Source organism: Canis lupus, chromosome 23, assembly GCF_048164855.1.
Source record: "Canis lupus baileyi chromosome 23, mCanLup2.hap1, whole genome shotgun sequence".
Lineage (NCBI taxonomy): Eukaryota > Metazoa > Chordata > Mammalia > Carnivora > Canidae > Canis > Canis lupus.
The window spans coordinates 24681920-24703808 of NC_132860.1; the positions used below are offsets into that span (position 1 = coordinate 24681920).

Consider the following 21889-nt stretch of genomic DNA (forward strand, 5'->3'; position numbering starts at 1 on the left):
TTTATTATATTATGATTATATAGATTTATACTATACTCATTATATACATGAAAATAATAATCTGGGAACAAGATATCTCCTCTTTCCATTATGGATATAATGTCACTTACTGCTAGGATATATCTAAGATAATCTTATCTTGGGAAGAAAAAAGAAAGGTCAGATTCCTAAGATCTTGACAACTGGGATGGGAATTGCCAGAGAGCAGTTGTGCGCATGTCATTCATAACTCAAGGCCCAGCCTAATCACTAATATCACTAAAATCAATCCTGAAAACTAGCGAAATACTGAGACAAGTTGCCAGAGAGCAGCAAAGTGTGAAAAAGAACTTATGGCCAGCATCAGGAAAGATTTATACCATTCACTGGGCTTAGGATGTGTCAGTAATCTCTGTGTCACTATTGAGCTATTATGCAGAGGTCTCCTCAAACCATCCAGAGAGCAAAGCACTGGGAACATGAGTTTTAGAACAGATAGTGAAAGTTTAATCCAAACTGCTGGAGAGAGATGGTAGAAGGAGCCATATTTAACCTAGAATTTCAGGCAAAGAAGCCAAAGCCATCAGTGTCTTAATCTTCCTACTGACCTCTCTGTAATCTATGACACTATGAGCAGTTCCCTCCTTCTCAAAAATTTCTCCCTCCTCTTCCTGCTGCTCCTAATCTCTCTCTCTTTACCAGTTCTTAGTCTCCTTTATGGATCTTCAGCCTCCTCTCCTTGACCCTTAAGTATACTTTTAGATAATAATGCTCTCAGTATTTTATCCCTCATTCTCCTCTTGTTACATACCCTCCACCTTGGCCATCTTGTTTCTTTTGATAAATCCATTTGTTATATATGAACTACTGATTCCCAAATTTGTTAGCAAGCTTTGAATTGTCTGTTGTGATCCAGATTCATAATTCTGGATCACAGAATTTATGCTCTACATAAATGCAAAGTAGACATGCAGTAAAGTTTACGCTCAAAAGGTGAGGTGACCTAGGATCCCTTTTCTGCAGACATCAGCAAGAATGCTCTGCTACGCCAGAGGGGCAGATATCTATGCCATCCAAAAATTTCACATGAACACACATGGTAGAACAGGATCACAATGTGCCAAGTCTTACTGAAAGGAATCACCTTTCTGTCTCTCAAACACATCAAATTCTCCCTGTCCAAAAAACAACTCTTCCAGAGGCAGTATTATGTGGTTGTTAAGACTATGAACTTTGAAATTAATCCTGGATTCATATCCTAGTAGACAATTTCACTAGCTGTGCCATCTGGGAAAACCATTTAATCTTTCTAAATCTCAGTTTCCCCATCATTAAAATGAGGAAAATAGTTGCTGCCTAACAGAGCTCAATGTAAGGATTCAGTCAGATGATGATTATAAAGCATTTAACACAATGCCTGACACACAGTAAATGTGCCAATAATTACATATGTTGTTTACTGTTTTCTTCTAGCATGTTCTTTCTTCTGTAGGGGTGGCCTGAACAGCCACACAAGCTCAGATGCTCTGATTCTGTCTGTCATGCCTCCAGTGCATCCTTCTTCATCTGCACAATTCCAACAATCTTCCAACCAAATGAAATCAGCTCACTATCTATTGTATAAAAAAAATACCTCTCAAAGTTCCAAATTAATTCTAGAAAAAAAGATTAAGATTGTTGCAAAAACTCTGTCTTCCAATATCTGGCCCTAGGCTTCTCTCTCGCCACTGCTGACCATGGCCTCTGTGCTCCAGCCACAGTAGAATGCATGCTGTTTCTTGAAGGTGGCATTCAGTCTCATGCTTCTATGTCTTTTTGTCCTCTTTACTTCTCATACCTTCAAGATATTCCTAAATCCCCTTTCTTCACTTCCCACTGAGCAAAATCTTACTCATCTTTCACAACTTGGTTTACTGTCTTTCTCCTATGCTGTTTTGCTAACCTTCTACCCCTGGGTATAATTAAATATTTACTGCCCTGTGCTCCCCAAGAATGTGTTTTAGGTCTCTTTTCAAGCATTTACATTCCTGAACTATAATCATTACTATGTTTGTTTTCCCCTGAATTATGGATTCTTGAATGGCAGGAATCCTACCATATTTATTAATTAGTATTTAGTTAACATTTATTGAAAATAAAAGTGAGTTTTATCAAAAGAAGAATCCTTCAACAGACATCTAATGAGGATGGCACAGACAAGGAGGTAGGAAGGACTGCCAGTTGTATGACCTATAGAGACTCTGGAGAATGAAAGAATGTTTAGAAGGTCAGTGCAGAGTAGCCTTAATTTTGGAACAAGAATATTTAGGGTCAAACAGAAAAGGCCTTTCTTACCCAAGGAGCCAGAAGGCATGAGAGAATACACAGAGAATGGGGCAGGTACAAAGCCTTGGCTCTACATAAATAGAGACAAAGTAGTGTCTGCAAAGTAGACATGCAGTGTAGTTTACGCTTGAAATATGGGGTGACCTAGGATCCCTTTTCTGCAGACATCAGCAAGAATGCTCTGCTACTCCAGAGGGCCAGATATCTACACCATCCAAAAATTTCACATGAGCACACATGGTAGAATGGGATCACTATGTGCCACCTTAGGAAACACTGGGAAAGAATCATGGATTGGCATATTCCACCCTATTACTTCTCAGGGCCAAGTGATGTGGTTAGCAGAATTCTGAGGCTGGAAATTCAAGTCTCAGCTCAGAATAAATGCAGAAGACAATAACAACCTTATATTGCTGATGCAAAATTATGTGGTAAGGCATGTCAAAGGATGTTGCAAAACTGTATCACAATGTACAAAGAAAGCACTTTTTACATTTTTTTCCATTAAAATGGGGAACAAGGTCCCTGAGTATGTACAAAGTTTCCAAAAACTTCATTTCCTCCTATTCATCACCTAAACTGCCACCCCACCCTGGGCATATACTCATACACACACACACACACACACACACACACACACACACACGGTAACTAGCAGTTGATCTCTCACAATGGCAAAGACTAAGCACTGATGTGGAGAAATCAGACAACAAGAAGAGGACTCAGTTGTCTGGGAAGAGAGGCACTTCAGTGTTATAAAGTGGGTTCCTACTACTGGTGGAAAATATCAGGCTAGGCCACAGAACACTCCAGCAAAAGAAAAATGAAAGAGTAGTAGGGGGACCAGCCAGAAGGCACAAGCCCTGAAGCATCCCAATCTCCGACAGTCCTGCCAGAAGGCACGCAGAAGAAACCAATGTTATCCAGTCTAAATGGGCTGTTGGATTGTACCCAAAAGCATAAGATACCCAGGAATAAACCTAACCAAAGAGCTAAAGGATCTATACCCTAAAAACTACAGAACACTTCTGAAAGAAATTGAGGAAGACACAAAGAGATGGAAAAATATTCCAAGCTTATGGATTGGAAGAATTAATATTGTAAAAATGTCAATGTTACCCAGGGCAATTTACACGTTTAATGCAATCCCTATTAAAATACCATGGACTTTCTTCAGAGAGTTGGAGCAAATTATTTTAAGATTTGTGTGGAATCAGAAAAGACCCCACATAGCCAGAGGAATATTAAAAAAGAAAACCATAGCTGGGGGAATCACAATGCCAGATTTCAGGTTGTACTACAAAGCTGTGGTCATCAAGACAGTGTGGTACTGGCACAAAAACAGACACATAGATCAATGGAACAGAAGAGAGAATACAGAAGTGGACCCTCAACTTTATGGTCAACTAACATTCGACAAAGCAGGAAAGACTATCCACTGGAAAAAAGACAGTCTCTTCAATAAATGGTGCTGGGAAAATTGGACAGCCACGTGCAGAAGAATGAAACTAGACCACTCTCTTGCACCATACACAAAGATAAACTCAAAATGGATGAAAGATCTAAATGTGAGACAAGATTCCATCAAAATCCTAGAGGAGAACACAGGCAACACCCTTTTTGAACTTGGCCACAGTGACTTCTTGCAAGATACATCCATGAAGGCAAGAGAAGCAAAAGCAAAAATGAATTTTTGGGACTTCATCAAGATAAGAAGCTTTTACACAGCAAAAGAAACAGTCAACAAAACTAAAAGACAACCTACAGAATGGGAGAAGATATTTGCAAATGACGTATCAGATAAAGGGCTAGTTTCCAAGATCTATAAAGAACTTATTAAACTCAACAGCAAAGAAACAAACAATCCAATCATGAAATAGGCAAAAGACATGAACAGAAATCTCACAGAGGAAGCATGTCTATACATGGCCAACAAGCACATGAGGAAATGCTCCGCATCACTTGCCATCAGGGAAATACAAATCAAAACCACAATGAGATACCACCTCACACCAGTGCGAATGGGGAAAATTAACAAGGCAGGAAACTGCAAATGTTGGAGAGGATGTGGAGAAAGGGGAACCCTCCTGCACTATTGGTGGGAATGTGAACTGGTGCAGCCACTCTGGAAGCTGTGTGGAGGTTCTTCAAAGAGTTAAAAATACATCTGCCCTACGACCGAGCAATTGCACTGCTGGGGATTTACCCCAAAGATACAGATGCAATGAAACACCGGGACACCTGCACCCCGATGTTTCTAGCAGCAATGTCCACAATAGCCAAACTGTGGAAGGAGCCTCAGTGTCCACCGAAAGATGAATGGATAAAGAAGATGTGGTTTATGTATACAATGGAATATTCCTCAGCCATTAGAAACGACAAATACCCACCATTTGCTTCAACGTGGATGGAACTGGAGAGTATTATGCTGAGTGAAACAAGTCAATCGGAGAAGGACAAACATTGTATGGTCTCATTCATTTGGGGAATATAAAGGATAGTGAAAGGGAATAAAGGGGAAAGGAGAAAAGATGAGTGGGAAATATCAGAAAGGGAGACAGAACATGAGAAACTCCTAACTCTGGGAAACGAACAAGGGGTGGTGGAAGGGGAGGTAGGCAGGCAGTGGGGGTGACTGGGTGACGGGCACTGAGGGGGGGCACTTGATGGGATGAGCACTGGGTCTTATTCTATATGTTGGCAAATTGAACACCAATAAAAAAATAAATAAAACGTGTGAAAAAAATAAATGGGCTGTTGGTAATTAAAACCATTTGCACACACTCAGAGAGAAATCGGAACTACGTCACTCTATTTTGAAATAAAAAATACTCAAGGAAAATAAACAAAGTTTTTTTTTCTTTCTTTGTTTTCTTTTTTTTCTCTTTCTTCCTTTTTTTTTTTTTTTTTTTTTTCCTGAAAGCTTGCACTCCCCTAGCCCCAGGGAATAGACCTGGGATTTTCTCTGAAAAAGTTAAACTATCTCAGCAAGTCCCAGCCATATACCTTGGAGAACTATGAAGGACATCTTGGATCTTTCTTGAGGATGGAGGGAGCAGAAGCTGTCAGCTACACAGGGTAAAAATACACTTTGAGTCCTTCAATCCTCATTCCTTCCTCCTGGCTTCCAGGACTCTGTCCCCCAGTGGCAGCTCAGCCCTTATGACCAGTCCATCCTCACATTCTTCTCAGAGACTGATGGAAAGGCAGTCAGGGAGGTTGACCAGGGCTACAAACTCTACTTCTTCTGATCCAAGAGAATAATAATGAGGTCATTCTCAATGCTGATTTTATTGCTTTTTATGATAACAGAAATAACTCAATGTCTACAAAATGTTGGACACTGTAAAAAGATTTTCTCTAAACTAAGAACAATTCTACATGATAGGAATTCTATTCTCTATATTAAAGCTCAGAAAACAGGGTCCCAAGGGATTAAATAATATTCCCAGAGTGTTATTAACAGTTGACTAGTAAAGCGGAAAATTAATCTGGACTGTCTAACATCAAGACCTGTACTTTTTCTACTATTCTGGGCTGCCCTTAATTGTGCTGCACTTTCTGAAAGTAATAAAATCTTCCCAAGAGGAAGGGTAGAAGAGCTTAGTAAGTAGGACAGCTGGCCCTGGTAGATGCTTGGAAGGGAACTCAAGAGGGCAGCAAAAAGGACCTCCCTGAACTAGGACTTGGGAACTTTCCTTTCAGCCCCAATTCCTCTGGCTGACTCTGGGTAGGTCCCACAGTGGATATTAAAAAACTTTATCCTCTACCAAGTACTTCCTTCTTATATAATGAGTCTCTCATCAATCTGATAGGCAGGTATTATTAATCCCATTTGACTAATAAGGATGTTGAGGGCTAATTAGAGCTCTCCATGCCAAATCCATATGCTTTCCAATAGACCAGGCTACTGCCCTGTCCTTTCCCAGTCTCCTTAAGAATGGACCGATGTTTTATAAGGATTATTTTCATGTAAATCTCTAAGAAATCTAAACTCTGAGAACCTATGAGTCGAGAAGGCCTCTCCAGGATTCAGGATACCTAACCAGCTCTCCCTGTTTAGGTGCAGCAGGGAAGGTAAACAAGCATAGAATGGAAGAAGGGATTCATAGTTATTGCCATTGTCTGGGCTAAACACACAGAATGCACCATGCATTGAGACAAATTATGCAGCAGTGTAGGGATCTCTGGTGCCCTTGCCAGCCTCTGTGGGAACATCTAGAAGAGAATATCCTTTGAGGGATCCTGGAATACCTGGAAGCTTCTGACTCCTACTCCCAGGCACAGAGAGGGAAGGCTGACTTCAGGGGCAATGAAGCCAATACTGTGGTGGACAAGAACTATAGAATCTCATCACTCAGTTCATGAGAGGGGGGCGCTTTCCTTAATACTTCATGAGTGTGGGATCCCTGGGTGGCGCAGCGGTTTGGCGTCTGCCTTTGGCCCAGGGCGCGATCCTGGACACCCAGGATCAAGTCCCACGTCGGGCTCCTGGTGCATGGAGCCTGCTTCTCCCTCTGCCTCTCTCTCTCTCTCTCTCTGTGTGTGACTATCATAAATAAAAAAAAAATTTTTTTTTAAAAATACTTCATGAGTGTGGTAGCCCTAGAATCACTTCCACCCCAAATCATCCACATCCTCAGTTCCCCCCTACCTTGTTTGGATTTGATAAAGCAGATGAACCCTTGTAGGGCCTTGGCCACTCATTTTAGAATAGCCAAAATGAGAACAGAAATTCTCTCTTTTCCGAACTCAAAAAAAGTAGAGTGAGGTTCCCTGTCCCACTCTATTCACTCAAGTCAGCCTGCCCCCAAAAACCACCCCTAAACAGAGTTCCAGGGATTCAAGTCCCTGCCCCTCCACTTCCCACATAGGACCAGAGTCAATAAAAGTCCCACAGACTTGCAAAGTTTGAACTGGTAATCAGTGCCCATCAGAGCTACTCTGCTGCCTTCACCTGGGGAAATGCAGTGCAATAAAAAAGTGTGATCTTGGATTTTGATTGATATACTGATGTTTTTCCAGTAATTATTGATTGAGTGATTGCCATGTGCCAGATCCTGTGCTAAGCACTGGAGATAATAAGACACAGAATAAACAAGGCACAGCTCAGAATTTCAGGGGTGGGGAGAAATTGAGACAAAACATGCAGCTATTACAACATGTGATAAATGCTAGGACAGGGTGAAGTATGGGCCTCAAGAGCAAAGAAGACAATATCTTATCAAGTTGTCAGGCTCAGAGGGCTTCTCTGAGGAGGTGACCTCTGAACCAAGACTTGTGGAGCCAATCACAGTTAACCATGCATGATTGGGAGTACAGGAACAGCAGCACTCAGTTAGACTATAAAAACATATTGAGTACCTACCAGTACCCAAAATTGGAGTTAAAACAGAGGATGAAACAGAAAAGATCACTGTTTTCATAGAGCTCATGTACTAGGAGGGAAATAACAAAAAGTAAACAAATAAATAAGCAAGAGCATATCAGGTAAAGATAAGTGCACTGAAGATAAAGTGGAGTGAGAGGTCAGAAAAGGACAAGGAGGGCACCCATATTTGAGAAGGAATCAGTGACAGCCTATCTGAGGAGGTGACATAGGAGCTGACAACTGTATGATAAAAACATGCCAGCCATTCTGAGATCTAGGGAAAGATCAAAGGAGACAACGAAAGGAAGAGGTTTTCTGTTCTGGGGATTAACAGAACAGAAAGAATGTCAATATAGCCAGAGTATCAAGAGCACAGGAGAGGTTTAGAAGATGAGGTCAGAAAGGAGGACAAAGGCCAGATCATGTAATAGCTTATAGGACATGGTGAAGGGCTTTGATTTAATTCTGAGTGATGTGGGGGGAAGTAAAGCAACAGACTGGATGTTATTTGTTGTTAAAAGTGTACACTGGCAAATTTGAAGACCCAGAGAGAACATACCTTGTTTGGAAAGCTGCAGGTAGTTCAGTGGGGCTGGGAATGGAATGCACAACAGTGGAAGTCATGGTGTAGGTGGGAATCCACTTTTTATATGGGATGAAAACTGGACCCTGATCCTAGGCACAGACTGAGTCAGGACCACAGCCCCAGAGGATTGTTAAATTCCAATATCAGCCATAGTCTGATGCCTGATATAGGTTACAGAATGAGCACGATCCCCCAATCACAAACTGAGCTTCCACCACACTAACAACCTGGAACTGGTCCTGTTAACACACAAACCCTAATCTAACTCTAACCCAATCCCAACCCAGTCTGTTCTCTGTCGCCATTTACCTTAATCATTTAGGCCAACTCCTGTAAGACCTACATGAGCACCCCAGGAAACTGATAGTTAAAAAGCTGCTTAAAAACTACCCATAGGCAGCTTCTACCACTGTCCATGCTTCCCTTCATTCCACATAGAAACTGCTAACACTGTCCTTTGAGTCAGGAGCCTCTTCATGCTCCCTGGCTCCATTCCTATACTTCTAGTTCATCACAGCCTGGTTTTTCCTTCACTGGGCAGGTCTACCGGGAAATCCCTTAGCTGCAAAAAATCCACACACCTATGCATACCCCCTGGTCTCCTGCACTCACCTCAATGGCCTAGAAGGAATGTGTCTTTTTCTCCAGTCCTCTTCCCAAAGAGGTTTGGCAGACTGTGCTGAAGTACAGCACTCTCTGTCCCCACCCCCTCCTTTGGGCCAGCCTGATCAACATTATTTATTCCCTGTCTTACCTCCTCCCTTCTTCTTCTTCTCCCTTCTGGGGGAGTGGAGGTACTGCCCAGAGGGTCTATTAGCAGGTACTCCTCAATAGCCAACTGTGGATCTGGTGTTCTTTTTGGCTTCTGTGTCCTGGGAAAGTATACGCTGGGTATGGGGAAGGGGGGGCAGTGGGTAGAGAGGGTCTCTGGAGTCCTCCCAAGATGGGCCCTGTGCCAAGCTGGATATTGGCCAGTTCCCAGTGTAAAGTTAGACAGGGGGATGAGTAAGGAAAGGCTAGAAGAAATTCATTTGTGTTACCATGAACTTTATGAGGGGCTTTTTTCCAAGTTTCTTCCCAGGCTCATTAAAATCAGCCAGAGGAAAAACAGAATAACCTTTCAGTGAGGCCCCATAATTAAGTGCCAGCCCCTCTTCTTCCTGGAGCTTTCTCTGTCCTCTGCCTTCTTCCTGTTGGTGTCCTCTGCTTGGGTCCTTGCTGAGTTTGGATCCCAATGGACCCATTTGCCTTTCCTCAAAGCTCTAGGGCTGCATTATCTTTGTCTCCCAGGCTCTGGGCCCTGTGTCTAGCTAACTCATAACATGGATCCCTGGGGACCATGCTATCTTCTACTCTCTGGCCTTGGGTTTCTGAACTTCTGGCTGAGGAAGGAGGATGTGGTTTCCTTAACCCTCCCCTGCCTCCAACACTAACCATATAAGACCAATGCCATCTGGTTTCTCTTTTAAGAGAAAAAGTAGTGAGAGAATATTTTAGAGAGCTAGAGAACAATTTTAATGTAAAACTAAATCCCTTATGTATTTGAGTAAGCTTTTTAAAAGTCTATAAATAAAGCAAGCGAATTTTAGTTGGCTTCTCCTTGTTGTCTACTTATCAGTTTTACAACTCTTAAGTTTTGTATTTACAACCCAGAGCACACTAACTCAAACTATGCAAAAATAGACCATGTCAGATAAGGCCATTCCATCTCAAACCATGTCAAAATAGTGATGACAGGAGCTCTAGGTACCTGCAGAAGTATAGCCTGACACTCACTGCCATCATCCTTGAGCTATCTCTGTTGTTTCCCTAATCCTTCCAAACAGCTAAAATGGAGTAGCAAGAAGTAAAATTCCCCTGAAAGAACCAAGAAAGGGACAATATACATAAACAATGGTATGCAAGACAGTGGGCATCAGGCAAGAAAGTACAGTGAGCCCTGAGATAAGGGAAACAAATAGTTTTGTTTGTGGATTCCCAGCTTACTGTCCTAAGAAAGCTTCCATGTTACAGTACAGGGAAGGAGAGTCCAGGTAGAGTCCAGAAGACACCCTAAGTTAAGGACATGAAGATGAAGAGTTCAGGAAGATCAAGCCAGCTAGATTTGAAGAGAGTATCAAAGATGAGAGATCTACAGAGAGAGAGAACTCCAGAGATGTAGAGGGCCCTCCTTCAGCTGAGGTACCAATCAACACATGCATGTGAACAAGCTACCTAAAGCTGGGGAAAGGGCCACCTGAAAAGATGAAAGGTAACACTATCCAGTGCTCACACAGGGCCAAGGACAGTGACTGTTTCCACTAGCCAGACTGGAAAACTTCAAGATTCACATAGCTTTAGAGAATGCAGAAGGATCTTGTCTCAGTAGCAGAGAATAATTAACCTTAGAGTGAGCATGGCTCTGGTTCCACCTAACAAATCTTAAAAGCAAGACCCAAATGACCTAACTATGTAGAGGTAACTTGACTGATTCCCTGAACAAAGCAGAAGAATATCTAGAGGGATGCAAAACTATGCAGCATCAAAATAAAATCTGTAAGGTCTCATAGTTGATCAAATTGCCAAATATGCAAAGAAGCAAGAAAGAATTACCCATAATGAAAAGAATAATTAAGATTAATCCAGAACTAAAACAGGTTATTAGAGCTATAAGATAGATATTAAGATGATAATCATAATAGCACTAAATAGATTAAAAAGTTAAGTAGAGACATGAAAGATATTTTTAAAAATTGAAATCAGGGGCATATGGGGGGTTCAGTAGGTTAAGTGTCTGCCTTCAGCTCAGGTCATGATCCCAGGATCCCAGAATGGAGCCCTGTTCAGTGGGGAGCCTGCTTCTCCATCTCCCTCTGCCCCCACCCCATTTATGTTCTCTCTCTCCCCACCCCCATCTCTTTCTCAAATACATAATACCATTTATAATATCATCAAAATATGAAATTCAGGTAAGTCTACTAAAAGACATGAAAAACCTGTACAGGGATCCCTGGGTGGCGCAGCGGTTTAGCGCCTGCCTTTGGCCCAGGGCGCGATCCTGGAGACCCGGGATTGAATCCCACATCGGGCTCCCGGTGCATGGAGCCTGCTTCTCCCTCTGCCTTTGTCTCTGGCGCGCGCTCTCTCTCTGTCTCTCAGTCTTTCATGAATAAATAAATAAATAAAATCTTAAAAAAAAAAAAAAGAAAAACCTGTACAATGAAACTAAAAAACATTTCTGAAGGAAATTGAGGGAAACCCTAAAATGAAGAGATATACCTTGTTTGTGAGTTGAAAAACTTAACGATGTTAATTCTTTCTAAACTAACCTATATCAATTCAGTACAATTCAAATCAAAATTCCAAAAGACTATTTTGTATAAATTTTAAAACTGCTACTAAAATTCCTATGAAAGTACAAACATTGAAACCACCCTTGAAAATGAATAACAAAGTGAAAGGATTGACAATACTGATTTCAAGACTTCTTATAAAGCTACAGTAGTCAAGACAATGTTACTGACATAAAAACAGAAAAATAGGTCAGTAAATTGAAGGAAGAATCAGAATGAAACCCACACATATATAGATAACTGATTTTCTACAAAGACACAAAAACAATATAGTTGACCACGGATAGTCCAGTAGCATTAAAATAACTAGATACCTATATGAAAATAAATTAACTTTGATCCATACCTTGTGCCAGATACAAAAACTAACACAAAATAGATCACAGAGCTAAATGTAAAACCCAAAACTATAATGCTTCTAGCGGAAGAAAAAAAACATGGATTTTTTATGTGTGTGTGATTGTGGTGATGAGTTTTTACACAGCATGTGCTATGAAATAACAACTTGATAAACTGGACTTTATCAATTAAGAATGTTTTATTTTTTTAAGACCATTAAGAGGAGCAAAAGACAAGTCACAGACTGGTGGGAAATGTAAAGTATATATCTGATAAAGTGGTTATATGCAACATATTTTTTTAATTCAAACTCAATAATAACAAAAAAACAATAGAAAAGTGGCAAAGACTTACAGGCAAATAAGCACATGAACAGATGTGACTTAGGTACATTTTGAAAGTACAATGAGATACTACTATAGACCTATTAAAATGGCTAAAATTAAAAATATAGACTACAACCAAATGTAAGCTAAGATGCCAAAAAATTGTAACTCTCATATAATATCAGTGGAAATGTAAAATAGTACAACCACTTTGGAAAATGGTACAACCACTGTGGAAAACAGTTTGGCAGTTAAAAAGTTAAACACATACCTCCAGTATGATCCAGTCATGTCATTCATAAGTATTTACACAGCAGGAAAACACACACACACACACACACACACACACACGTCCAACAAAGACTTACATGTTCATAGCAGCTTTATTTGTAACAGTCAATTCAGAAACCTCCTAAATGTCCATTAACAGACGAATAGATAGACAAATTATGATATAATTACAAATAGAATGCTATCTAGCAATAAAAAGAATTAAATTACTTATATATGCTACAGCATGGATGAATCTCAAAATAATTGTGCTGAGTAAGATAAGCCAGGCAAGAAAAGGAGTACATATTGTATGATTATATTTATTTGAAATTCTAAAAAATGCAAACTCATGTAGCAAAAAGCATTTCAGTGGTTGTCTGGGGACTGGAGCGGGGGTGGGGGGTGACCAGGAGAGAGAGATGTGAGAGATTGTAAAAGGGTATAAGGAAATTTTTAGGGGTGATGAATATGTTCATATCTTGATTGTGATGTGATTTTATGGTTATGTACATGTCAAAACTTATCAAACTCTACACTTTAAATGTGTGCCCTTTGTTGTATGTCCATTATACATCAGTAAACTATTAAAGATTAAACTAAATACACCCAGGGGCTGAAGGCAGAAAATACCTGAAAATACCTAAGTCCCCATTCCACAGGTCTTAAGTGGTTGAAATGTCTAAGGTCAGATGCTGTAGCAGCCATGGAGGTGTGAAGTTCATCTCCTTCACAAGAGCCTGCTGCTGGGAGCACAGCTGATTGACAGTGCCAGCTGCTGCTTCCCTGGCTCTACCACCATATTAGCAGGAAGGCCACACTTGCCCAGGCTACTCCCCCTCCCCTGCTAATGACAGTACTGACCCATTCTTGCCAATGTAGGAGTCTTCTGATGAGAAATTTTTGCTTGGGCCTGCTTCTTTGGCCTGGCCAAAACCTTCTCAGAACCATACTTCTGTATTAACACATTCCTGGAAAGAGGAATCCAAGATCTATTTAGATATCTGGAAACAGTCCAGTGGGTTGGATGCTCCAATCACTAAGACATTGAACAAGATCCTAATCCTCTCAGCTCTGGCAGGGACTGAAGGCATTGGGGACGTTATTCTGTTCACCTACCACCCTGTGAGAAGATATGGAGGACCCGTGAACAGATCTCCTTGGTCTTGGCTCCATAGACAACAGGATTGACCACAGGTGGTAGCAGAAGATAGATATTAGCCATAACCACATGGAGCATGGAGGTAGGACCCCCCAGCCTGTGCACCACTGAGAGCCCAATGAGGGGCACATAGAAGACCAGGACAGCACAGAGATGGGAGACGCATGTGTTAAAAGCCTTGAGTGCTGCGCCCCGAGAAGACAGATCCAATACAGTCTTCAGTATGAGGATGTAGGAGAGGCCAATGAAGAGGGAGTCCACACCCATCACTGAGAGGATAATGAAGAGTCCATATACTACATTAACCATGGTATCAGTACAGGACAACTTCATAATATCTTGGTGCAAACAGAAGGAGTGTGTGACAGTATGTGTTTGGCAATATGACAACCGCTTCAGGATGAAGGGCAGTGGGAAGAAGAAAACAAATCCCCTGGTAAGGGCAGCTAGTCCAATCTTGGCCACAGTAGGCCCTGTGAGCACAGAAGCATGCCGCAGTGGATGGCAGATGGCCACAAAGCGGTCAAAAGCCATGGCCAGCAGGACAGCTGACTCCATGGCTGACAGAGCATGGATAAGGAACATCTGAGCCAGACAAACATTGAATCCTATCTCCTGGATGCCAGTCAGGAAGAGGCTGGCCATCTTGGGCATAGTGACAGAAGACAGGACTAGGTCAATGGTAGAAAGCATGGCCAGGAAGAGGTACATGGGCTCATGCAGGCGCCTTTCCACACGGATGATAAGGACAATGGCCAGGTTCCCCAGGGTGGCCAAGGCATACATAAAACACAGTGGAAAAGCTAGCCAAAAGTGTATGTTAGGCCCCAGGCCAGGAATGCCCACCAGCAGGAAATATGCTGGGTGGACCAGAGTTCCATTTGGAGTGGCCATGACAGGAACCATGAGCTGAGGCTTCTGCATGCCAAGTCCAGGGTCTATGAAGGGGAAAAGGAGAAACACCATTTAGTCACAGCTCAGAAGAGAGAAAGGACTTACAAGGACAAGGCACTGGAGTCATGATGACAGTAGCAAATAGAAAATTAAGTATTTGTGATTCTGAACTTCAGCCTCTCTGTGCTCTGATTCTCCTTATACACACTTCCTAGAAGTCCCATTAATCTCAGTGTATGACAATAGCTCTGCTTTTCCAGAACTGAAGCTGTGGATCAGGGCATTGCTCTTAACTTCTTCTTCAATACAGTGGACCTGCCCAGAACGTTTCACACTGACCCCAGCTCTTCTAGTGCATGTGAGTTCAAAGTTGGTTTGGGACCAGAGTATAAGACTCTGACTGTGGTTGCTAAGACCCACTCTAATCTGATTTAGGGCAGAAAGCAGGGGTTTGGTCTGGCATTAGGTTTCAAGAGACAGGTTTGTGTTTAGGCCTGAGGAACATTCCCAAATTTCCCTGATAGAATCATCTGAAGCAGTTACTGAAAACACTATCCCTAAGGTCTGACTCCATGCCCACAGTATCAGAATTTCCAGGGTAGAGGGTCCAGGAACCTAATTAAAAAACAGTAATTCCCCTCTCCCCAGGTGATTTTTGTTTTTAATCAGGGAGATTTGTGAAAAGCAGTTCTGGTGTTCTGGGAGGTGGGGAGATGGGGGTGAAGAAAAATGATCTTTTCCAGCCCTCAATAAACAGCATTTTTCATCAGGATCTCTGGAGAGCCACATGAGAGTCAGTCCCAGATTGTGCAGGGCTGGGGTATGACATGGAAAGGAGATACAGCTAAGACATGGAAAGAAAAGCAGTCTATGCTGTTGCTGGTGCTGTGTGGTATCCACAAGGCATTGCCCCCCTCTGCCACTCACTACTCTCCCCAGTGATCACATAACCACCAGGCTCAAATTCCTTTGTCTCACATACCACTCTGTTCTAGGTTTCTGTTCTGAGATCCAACCTTATAATCTGTTCCCTCTTCATATTTCTACTTGGATAGCTTATAGACCTCACACTCATCTTGCCCCAAACAAAACCCCTTCTAAATGGTACCACCCATTCACCCAGGTTATCCAGGTCAGGGCAGCTAGTCTCATCTTGACTTTTCTGCTCTTTTAACTCCACACTGGGATTTTACTTTTCCAACAGCAAAACTAGACATGTTTCTCAGTCTCCTTTTTCATTATCGATCACCACCACCACTACCACCACCGGACATGTATTTGTCCCACACGTGTAATTTCCCTGGATAAATTCATTCCCCTTGCCTTGTTTCTTAGGTGAAGGGTAGGAGGCTGGAACTGAGGAATCCTTATTGGCTCTAAGACATAGTTTGGAATGGGCCTCACAATGTTTGAAGAAACTCCACTTTGGTAGATGGCTGAACAAGGTCTGGGATCCAGGCCGCTGTAATCTGGGACGTGTGCTGCAGACAGACCTCTCCAAGCAATCCAGTGAGCTGAACAGAAGCTGGGCTTCTCCTGCAGTGATTCCTGGCTGGATCTGGGGGCAAGCCTCCCAGCCACACCTCTTCTCCCCTCCCCTCCCCTCCCCTCCCGTCCCGTCCTCCCCTCCCTGGGCTGAGCCTGGCTCACTCAACAATAGTGCCTCTGACCTAGGTCCCCACATGTTTATAGCTTCTCCCGGGCCCTAGGGAGTGTGAGGGATGATGAAGAATAAATTAGTCTGAGCTAGTGAAAGGGAATAGAAGGGAAGGGAAAAGAAATGGGTAGGAAATATCATAAAGGGAGACAGAACATGAAGACTCCTAGCTCTGGGAAACGAACTAGGGGTGATGAAAGGGGAGGAGGACGGAGGGTGGGGGTGAATGGGTGACGGGCACTGAGGGGGACACTTGACGGGATGAGCACTGGGTGTTATTCTGTATGTTGGCAAATTGAACACCAATAAAAAATAAATTTATTATTAAAAAAAAAATTAGTCTGAGCTCCCTGGTAGCCACACTCCACTCAAGTGCCCAAGAAAGGCTGAGCCCTGACCCTACCCAAAGTGGCTGTTCTCTGTTACTACTATTGTTGTGCCCATGATTACGTATCAGAGAAACCACCAAGGAGCCGACACCGATGCAAACATACGAGGGTTTATTTACAAGCTCGAGCCTGGGTCCAAGTATACTCCACACAGCAGAGCAAGGGCTTGGACCCCGAAGTGGGTTACAGCTGGGTTTTTTATGGGCTGGTCTAGGGGATTTTCAGAAGGGGTGGAGGAATTTTTCCCATTCCAATATGGGGGAAAGGGTGGGGGAGTTTCTTAAGATCTGATATGGGATTCTCTGCCGAGGGCATTCTGAGCTCTGCTGTCTTTCTGATATGGGATTCCCTGTCAAGGACATTCTGCAGTTTTTCTTGTAAAGTTCAGGTCTTATTCACAGGGGCCTAAGATGGCTGTACTTGTGCTAATGCTAAACTTGAGGTGGAATGGTCTTTTCTTGGCCTCCACACTATTCTAAGGTTCAGAAGACTAGAGGAAAGGTGAATGCCATGAGGCAGAGAGAAGAGGGATTACCTGCACTGGAAGAAAGGCGTGGACATGCACAGCCAAGGATACTTATGCTCACACTCCCCAACAGTGCTATCCAAGGGGATCCAGACTGTGCTCAATAATAGCCTCTTTTGGGATCCCCGGGTGGCTCAGCGGTTTAGTGCCTGCATTCAGCCCAGGGCGTGATCCTGGAGACCTGGGATCAAGGCCCACGTCAGGCTCCCTGCATGGGGCCTGCTTCTCCCTCCACCTGTATCTCTGCCTCTCTCTCTCTCATGAATAAATAAATACATTCTTAAAAAAATAAAAATAACAGCCTCCTTTTTTTTTTTACCTTGTCCCCTTGTGGTCATGTTGGGAAACTGCAGTCTCATGGCTAATGGAGCCTTAGCTCTGAGACTGTCTCTTCCTGGACCTAACTCCATGGTCTTGAATTTGAACTCCTTCCATTGCAGTATACTGCCCCTTAGCTCTTCTTCCCTCTCAAGTCAGCTCTTTCTTCGTTGGGCCGTTAATCCCAAGGCTGTTGTAGTACCAGAAATGGGACAGTGTACAGTGGTTATTTAGATGTGGGGCTCTGTCAGAAACAGAGGTCTCCAAATTGAAGTCCAAACACTTGTTCATCATATGACCACCTCAGCCTCAATTTAATGTGATATTAGCAATTCTCCAGTGAATGTGTTCATTTTTATTACTTGAAACAACTGGAAGACCCAAAGAAATAGGAAATCCAGTTGAGATAGTGCTACAGCAGCCAGAGGGAGAAAATACATTGGGAAGGAAAAGCAGACAGCAGTACAGGAGGCTGCTGAGGGATCAAGCACTACAGGAACTGAAAAGAAAAGATTACTTGCTACCTAGAGAAAGGCTTGTGGGAAGAAAATCTTGAATGCAGCAAGTGAGTCAGCATGTTGGGAAGAAAGGGAGAAAGTGGATGTAGATTACTCCGAATAAGTTTGCATATGAAGAGAAGTGACATGGGCAATATGTGAAGAACTGATAGCTTTCAGGAGTTTTTAAGTGTGTTTTTTGGAGCTACAAGAGATTGAACACAAGTATATGTGACGGAGTTAATAGAGAATCTCCCTGTTCTCCCCACATTCCTGGTGGGGGTCTTCAAGGCTATGACCCTTCAGCCTCTATTTAGTAACCATGAGGAATCTTGCCTATTCTTAGTTTCTATTTCCAAAACAGGCCAGAACCAATATTCTGAACTGCAGACACGGTAATGTCTATTGGAAATCACTATTTTGATGCTCCCTAGGCACTACAAACTCAATGCATCAAGCTAAGCTCATTATCTCTGATCCCCAGTCTATGCTCCCAATCTGTTTTCTGTTGCCTGTCACAAAATAACTGTTACCCAAGCCAAAGACCTAGAAGTCATAATCTCTGCTTTCTCCCTCCCTCTCCTTGCTTCTCTCTCTCTCTCTCTCTCTCTCTCTCTCACACACACACACACACACACACACACTCATACCTCCCTCTCTAACCACATACAATCATTTACCAAGTCCTCATTTTACTTTCAGGAGAGCTTATGAAACAGATGATCTTTCTCCATCTCCTTTGCCTTCAGTCCAGTTCAAGCCATGATAATCTCTCACCTTGATGATCAGAATAACTTTCACTGACCAACTCCACTTAAGATCTTTCCTACCAATTACTGTCCACACTGTGGCTAGCACGATCTTCCAAACATGAATCACTCTGTAGCGCCTTTCCATTGAGATTAGAATGCAAAGATGAAGTTCATAATGCCACCATGCCATCTCAGTGCACCTCACCATCTCCATCTCCAACTACTCTATCTCCATTTTTTGCCTACCAAGTCCCAGATGCACTGAAATTATGTCATCACTCCAATGTCCATGCTTTTTCTCATCCTTCAGCTTTCATGTGTTTTTTTTTTTTTTCCCATGGTAAGAATACTCACACCACTCCCTGTTCTGATGAACTCTTAGCCTTCAGATCTTCCTTTCTTAGGAAGATTTTTATTGACCCCTAACCTTGGTGAGACTACTTTACTCTTTTCTCTTTGTTTCACTTAGAGCATTTAGCATTATCAGATTATTTTCATACTTATGAGTAGATCTTATCATCCTTTTCTTTGTAGGGGGATGGATACTGATGCACATGTTTAAGAAAATATTTAGTCATTCTTCATTCACTTGTAATAGTGGTCCTCTTCTTGATGTTCATTAATAATTCTCAACTCTATACTTCAACTGAGGCATGTTTAATGGGCAAGACCCCTTTAATTTTTGGTAACAACATGAAGGAACAAGCCAGCACAATTTTAGAATAGAGATTTTTCACAGGAACTTTTCAAACATTTTTTCACTCGTTACAGTAATAAGAATAGTATCTTTCTAGTAAGGTGGGCCATGGTATGACTTTTTTTTTTAAAGATTTTATTTATTTATTCATGATAGTCACAGAGAGAGAGAGAGAGGGGCAGAAACACAGGCAGAGGGAGAAGCAGGCTCCATGCAGGGAGCCCGACGTGGGATTTGATCCTGGGTCTCCAGGATCGTGCCCTGGGCCAAAGGCAGGCGCTAAACCACTGCGCCACCCAGGGATCCCCATGGTATGACTTTTAAAATAATAGCATATCCCTGTATTTTTTCTATATTTTTCACAAGAAATAAAGAAAAAATCATTTAATGAAAACAGTGTTAAAAGATCCATCCAATAGTGGAGAACTCTGGCCAAGGAGTACTCAAATTCTTGGCTTAGGAGGTCCTAAATGATAGGAACTCACCAATAATATTTCCCCAGTCCCATCTCATAACACTCTAACTGTCCATAAATATGGACCTGCACTGGCATTCTCATTCTTTCAGTTCCTCAAATGCAACTTCTCTTTTCTTACACCCATTATCAAGCATTCGCTCAAACTCTAGCTTTGTCTGGAAGGTCAATCCCTTTGTTTCTCTCCTCTATATACTAACCATTTTCAGTAGCAACCATTACATTTTAGGTGATGCTTCTACAAGGAAATCTCTCCTTAAGAAAATGTACTCTTACTTCCAAGGGTATCCAAATTCCATTTGTAGATGAATAAAGCCATTCATTTTTCTTAAAAGATACTGATGGATGTGTTGATACAAAGCTACAAATACTCACCATGAAAGGAGAGCATGATTTTACCTGAATATAAAAATGATTTCTTGCATTAACAACCAATAATCAGGCAAGAAAAAGAAATATATGCTGAGATTTAGGAAAAAATATTAATCATTATTTATGGATTAGTGGTTGTATATGTATAAAAATCCAAAGAATCCATCGACAAGTAATTTAAATTAATAAGAAGTATATAAAGGTTGCTGAACACTGATAATTTGAATTAATAATATATAAAGGTTACTGAATCCAAAGTCAATGTATAAAATTACACTATATTTCTTTATAAAATACACATGATTTTTTAAAACATGTACAATGGTATAGAAAAATCACGTATCTAAGAATAAATCTAGCAAAGGATACAGAGGACCTTCTACACAGAAAACCAGAAGGCATTTAAGAGAAACTGAAGAATAAATGGAAGAAAAAAAACTATGTTCTTTTATAGGAAAATTCAATAATGTGAGTAATTATCTCCAAAAATTTTTCTACATATTCAATGCAATCTTAATAATATTTAAACAGCTCATTTTGTAAGATTTGTTAAGATTAATTACAAATTTATTGCAAAATATAAATGGCTGAAAATAGCCACAACTCTCTTGAAGAATGCAACCAAATGGGAAAACTTGATATATCAAATACAAGACTTACTTTAAAGCTATAGTAATTATGAAAGTTTGATACTAGTGCAGAGTAGACAATTGGGCCAATGAACAGAAATAAAAGCCCAGAAGCACACCTACTCATTTACAAGTTGGGTTTTTCTGTTTTCATTTTTGTTTTCTACAATTCATTTATTTGAAAGAGATAGAGAGCATGTGCAACCCCACAAGTAGGAAAGGCAGAAGAAGAGGGAAAATCTCAAGCAGACTCTGCACTGAGTGTAGAGACCAACACAGAGCTCAATCTCACAACCCTGAGATGATGACCTGAGCCAAAACCAAGAATCAGACCCTTAACCAACAGCGCCACCCAGGCACCCCAAGGACCAGTTGTTACAGGACAATGGTAGTACAACAGGACAATGAGGAAATGGTATTTTTAATAAATGATACTGGAATTGCTGAATATTCATATGAAAAAAATTAAATTTGAACCCTCAGGTTATACCACTCACGGGTATCAATTCTTTATAGATTATAAATGGAATTATAAAAGGCAAAGCAATTCAACTTTTCAAAGTAATATAAAAGAATATTTTCATGACATCAGGTAAAGATTGATTTCTTAATGCCAGCCAATTCATTCATGAATATATTTATATGTGACAGGAGCTCATCTAATTGATGGAAATACATCAGTGAACAGAAAAGATAAATGCTTTTGTGGAGCTTAAACACTACTTACTCTGATTTAGCATTACTTTGTAGGTATATCTGTCTAGATGTATGCTAAATAGTCTACTTTTCTTAGAGTTCAGAAATTTTATCTGAAATTAAGTATAGAACTTTCATTTTATGAATGAGAGAGTATCTTAAGATTTGAGTCTTTATGGAAATTTTTCCTAGTTATTTCCTTGATTATTGATTTCATTCCATCTACTCCAACCCCTCTTTTTCTTTCTTCTGGAATGTCTATATTTGCCCTCCACGTGTATTGTCTTTTTTTTTTTT

General features: G+C 41.4%; 1 protein-coding gene and 1 long non-coding RNA gene across 2 annotated transcripts in view; both read right to left on the bottom strand.

The window, feature by feature from the left end:
* Positions 1-21889, bottom strand: part of LOC140614920 (uncharacterized) — a 97514-nt gene that overhangs the window by 60813 nt on the left and 14812 nt on the right. The gene's annotated exons all lie outside the window — the stretch shown is intronic.
* Positions 12438-14804, bottom strand: LOC140615557 (olfactory receptor 51D1). The gene has a single exon (XM_072795419.1). The coding sequence runs from the start codon at positions 14654-14656 to the stop codon at positions 13640-13642; it is 1017 nt and encodes a 338-aa protein (XP_072651520.1). The 5' UTR covers positions 14657-14804; the 3' UTR covers positions 12438-13639.

Bases quoted from the DNA above. Each gene is read 5' to 3' on its own strand.
- LOC140615557 (XM_072795419.1), bottom strand. From the start codon at position 14,656: ATGGTGTTTCTCCTTTTCCCCTTCATAGACCCTGGACTTGGCATGCAG.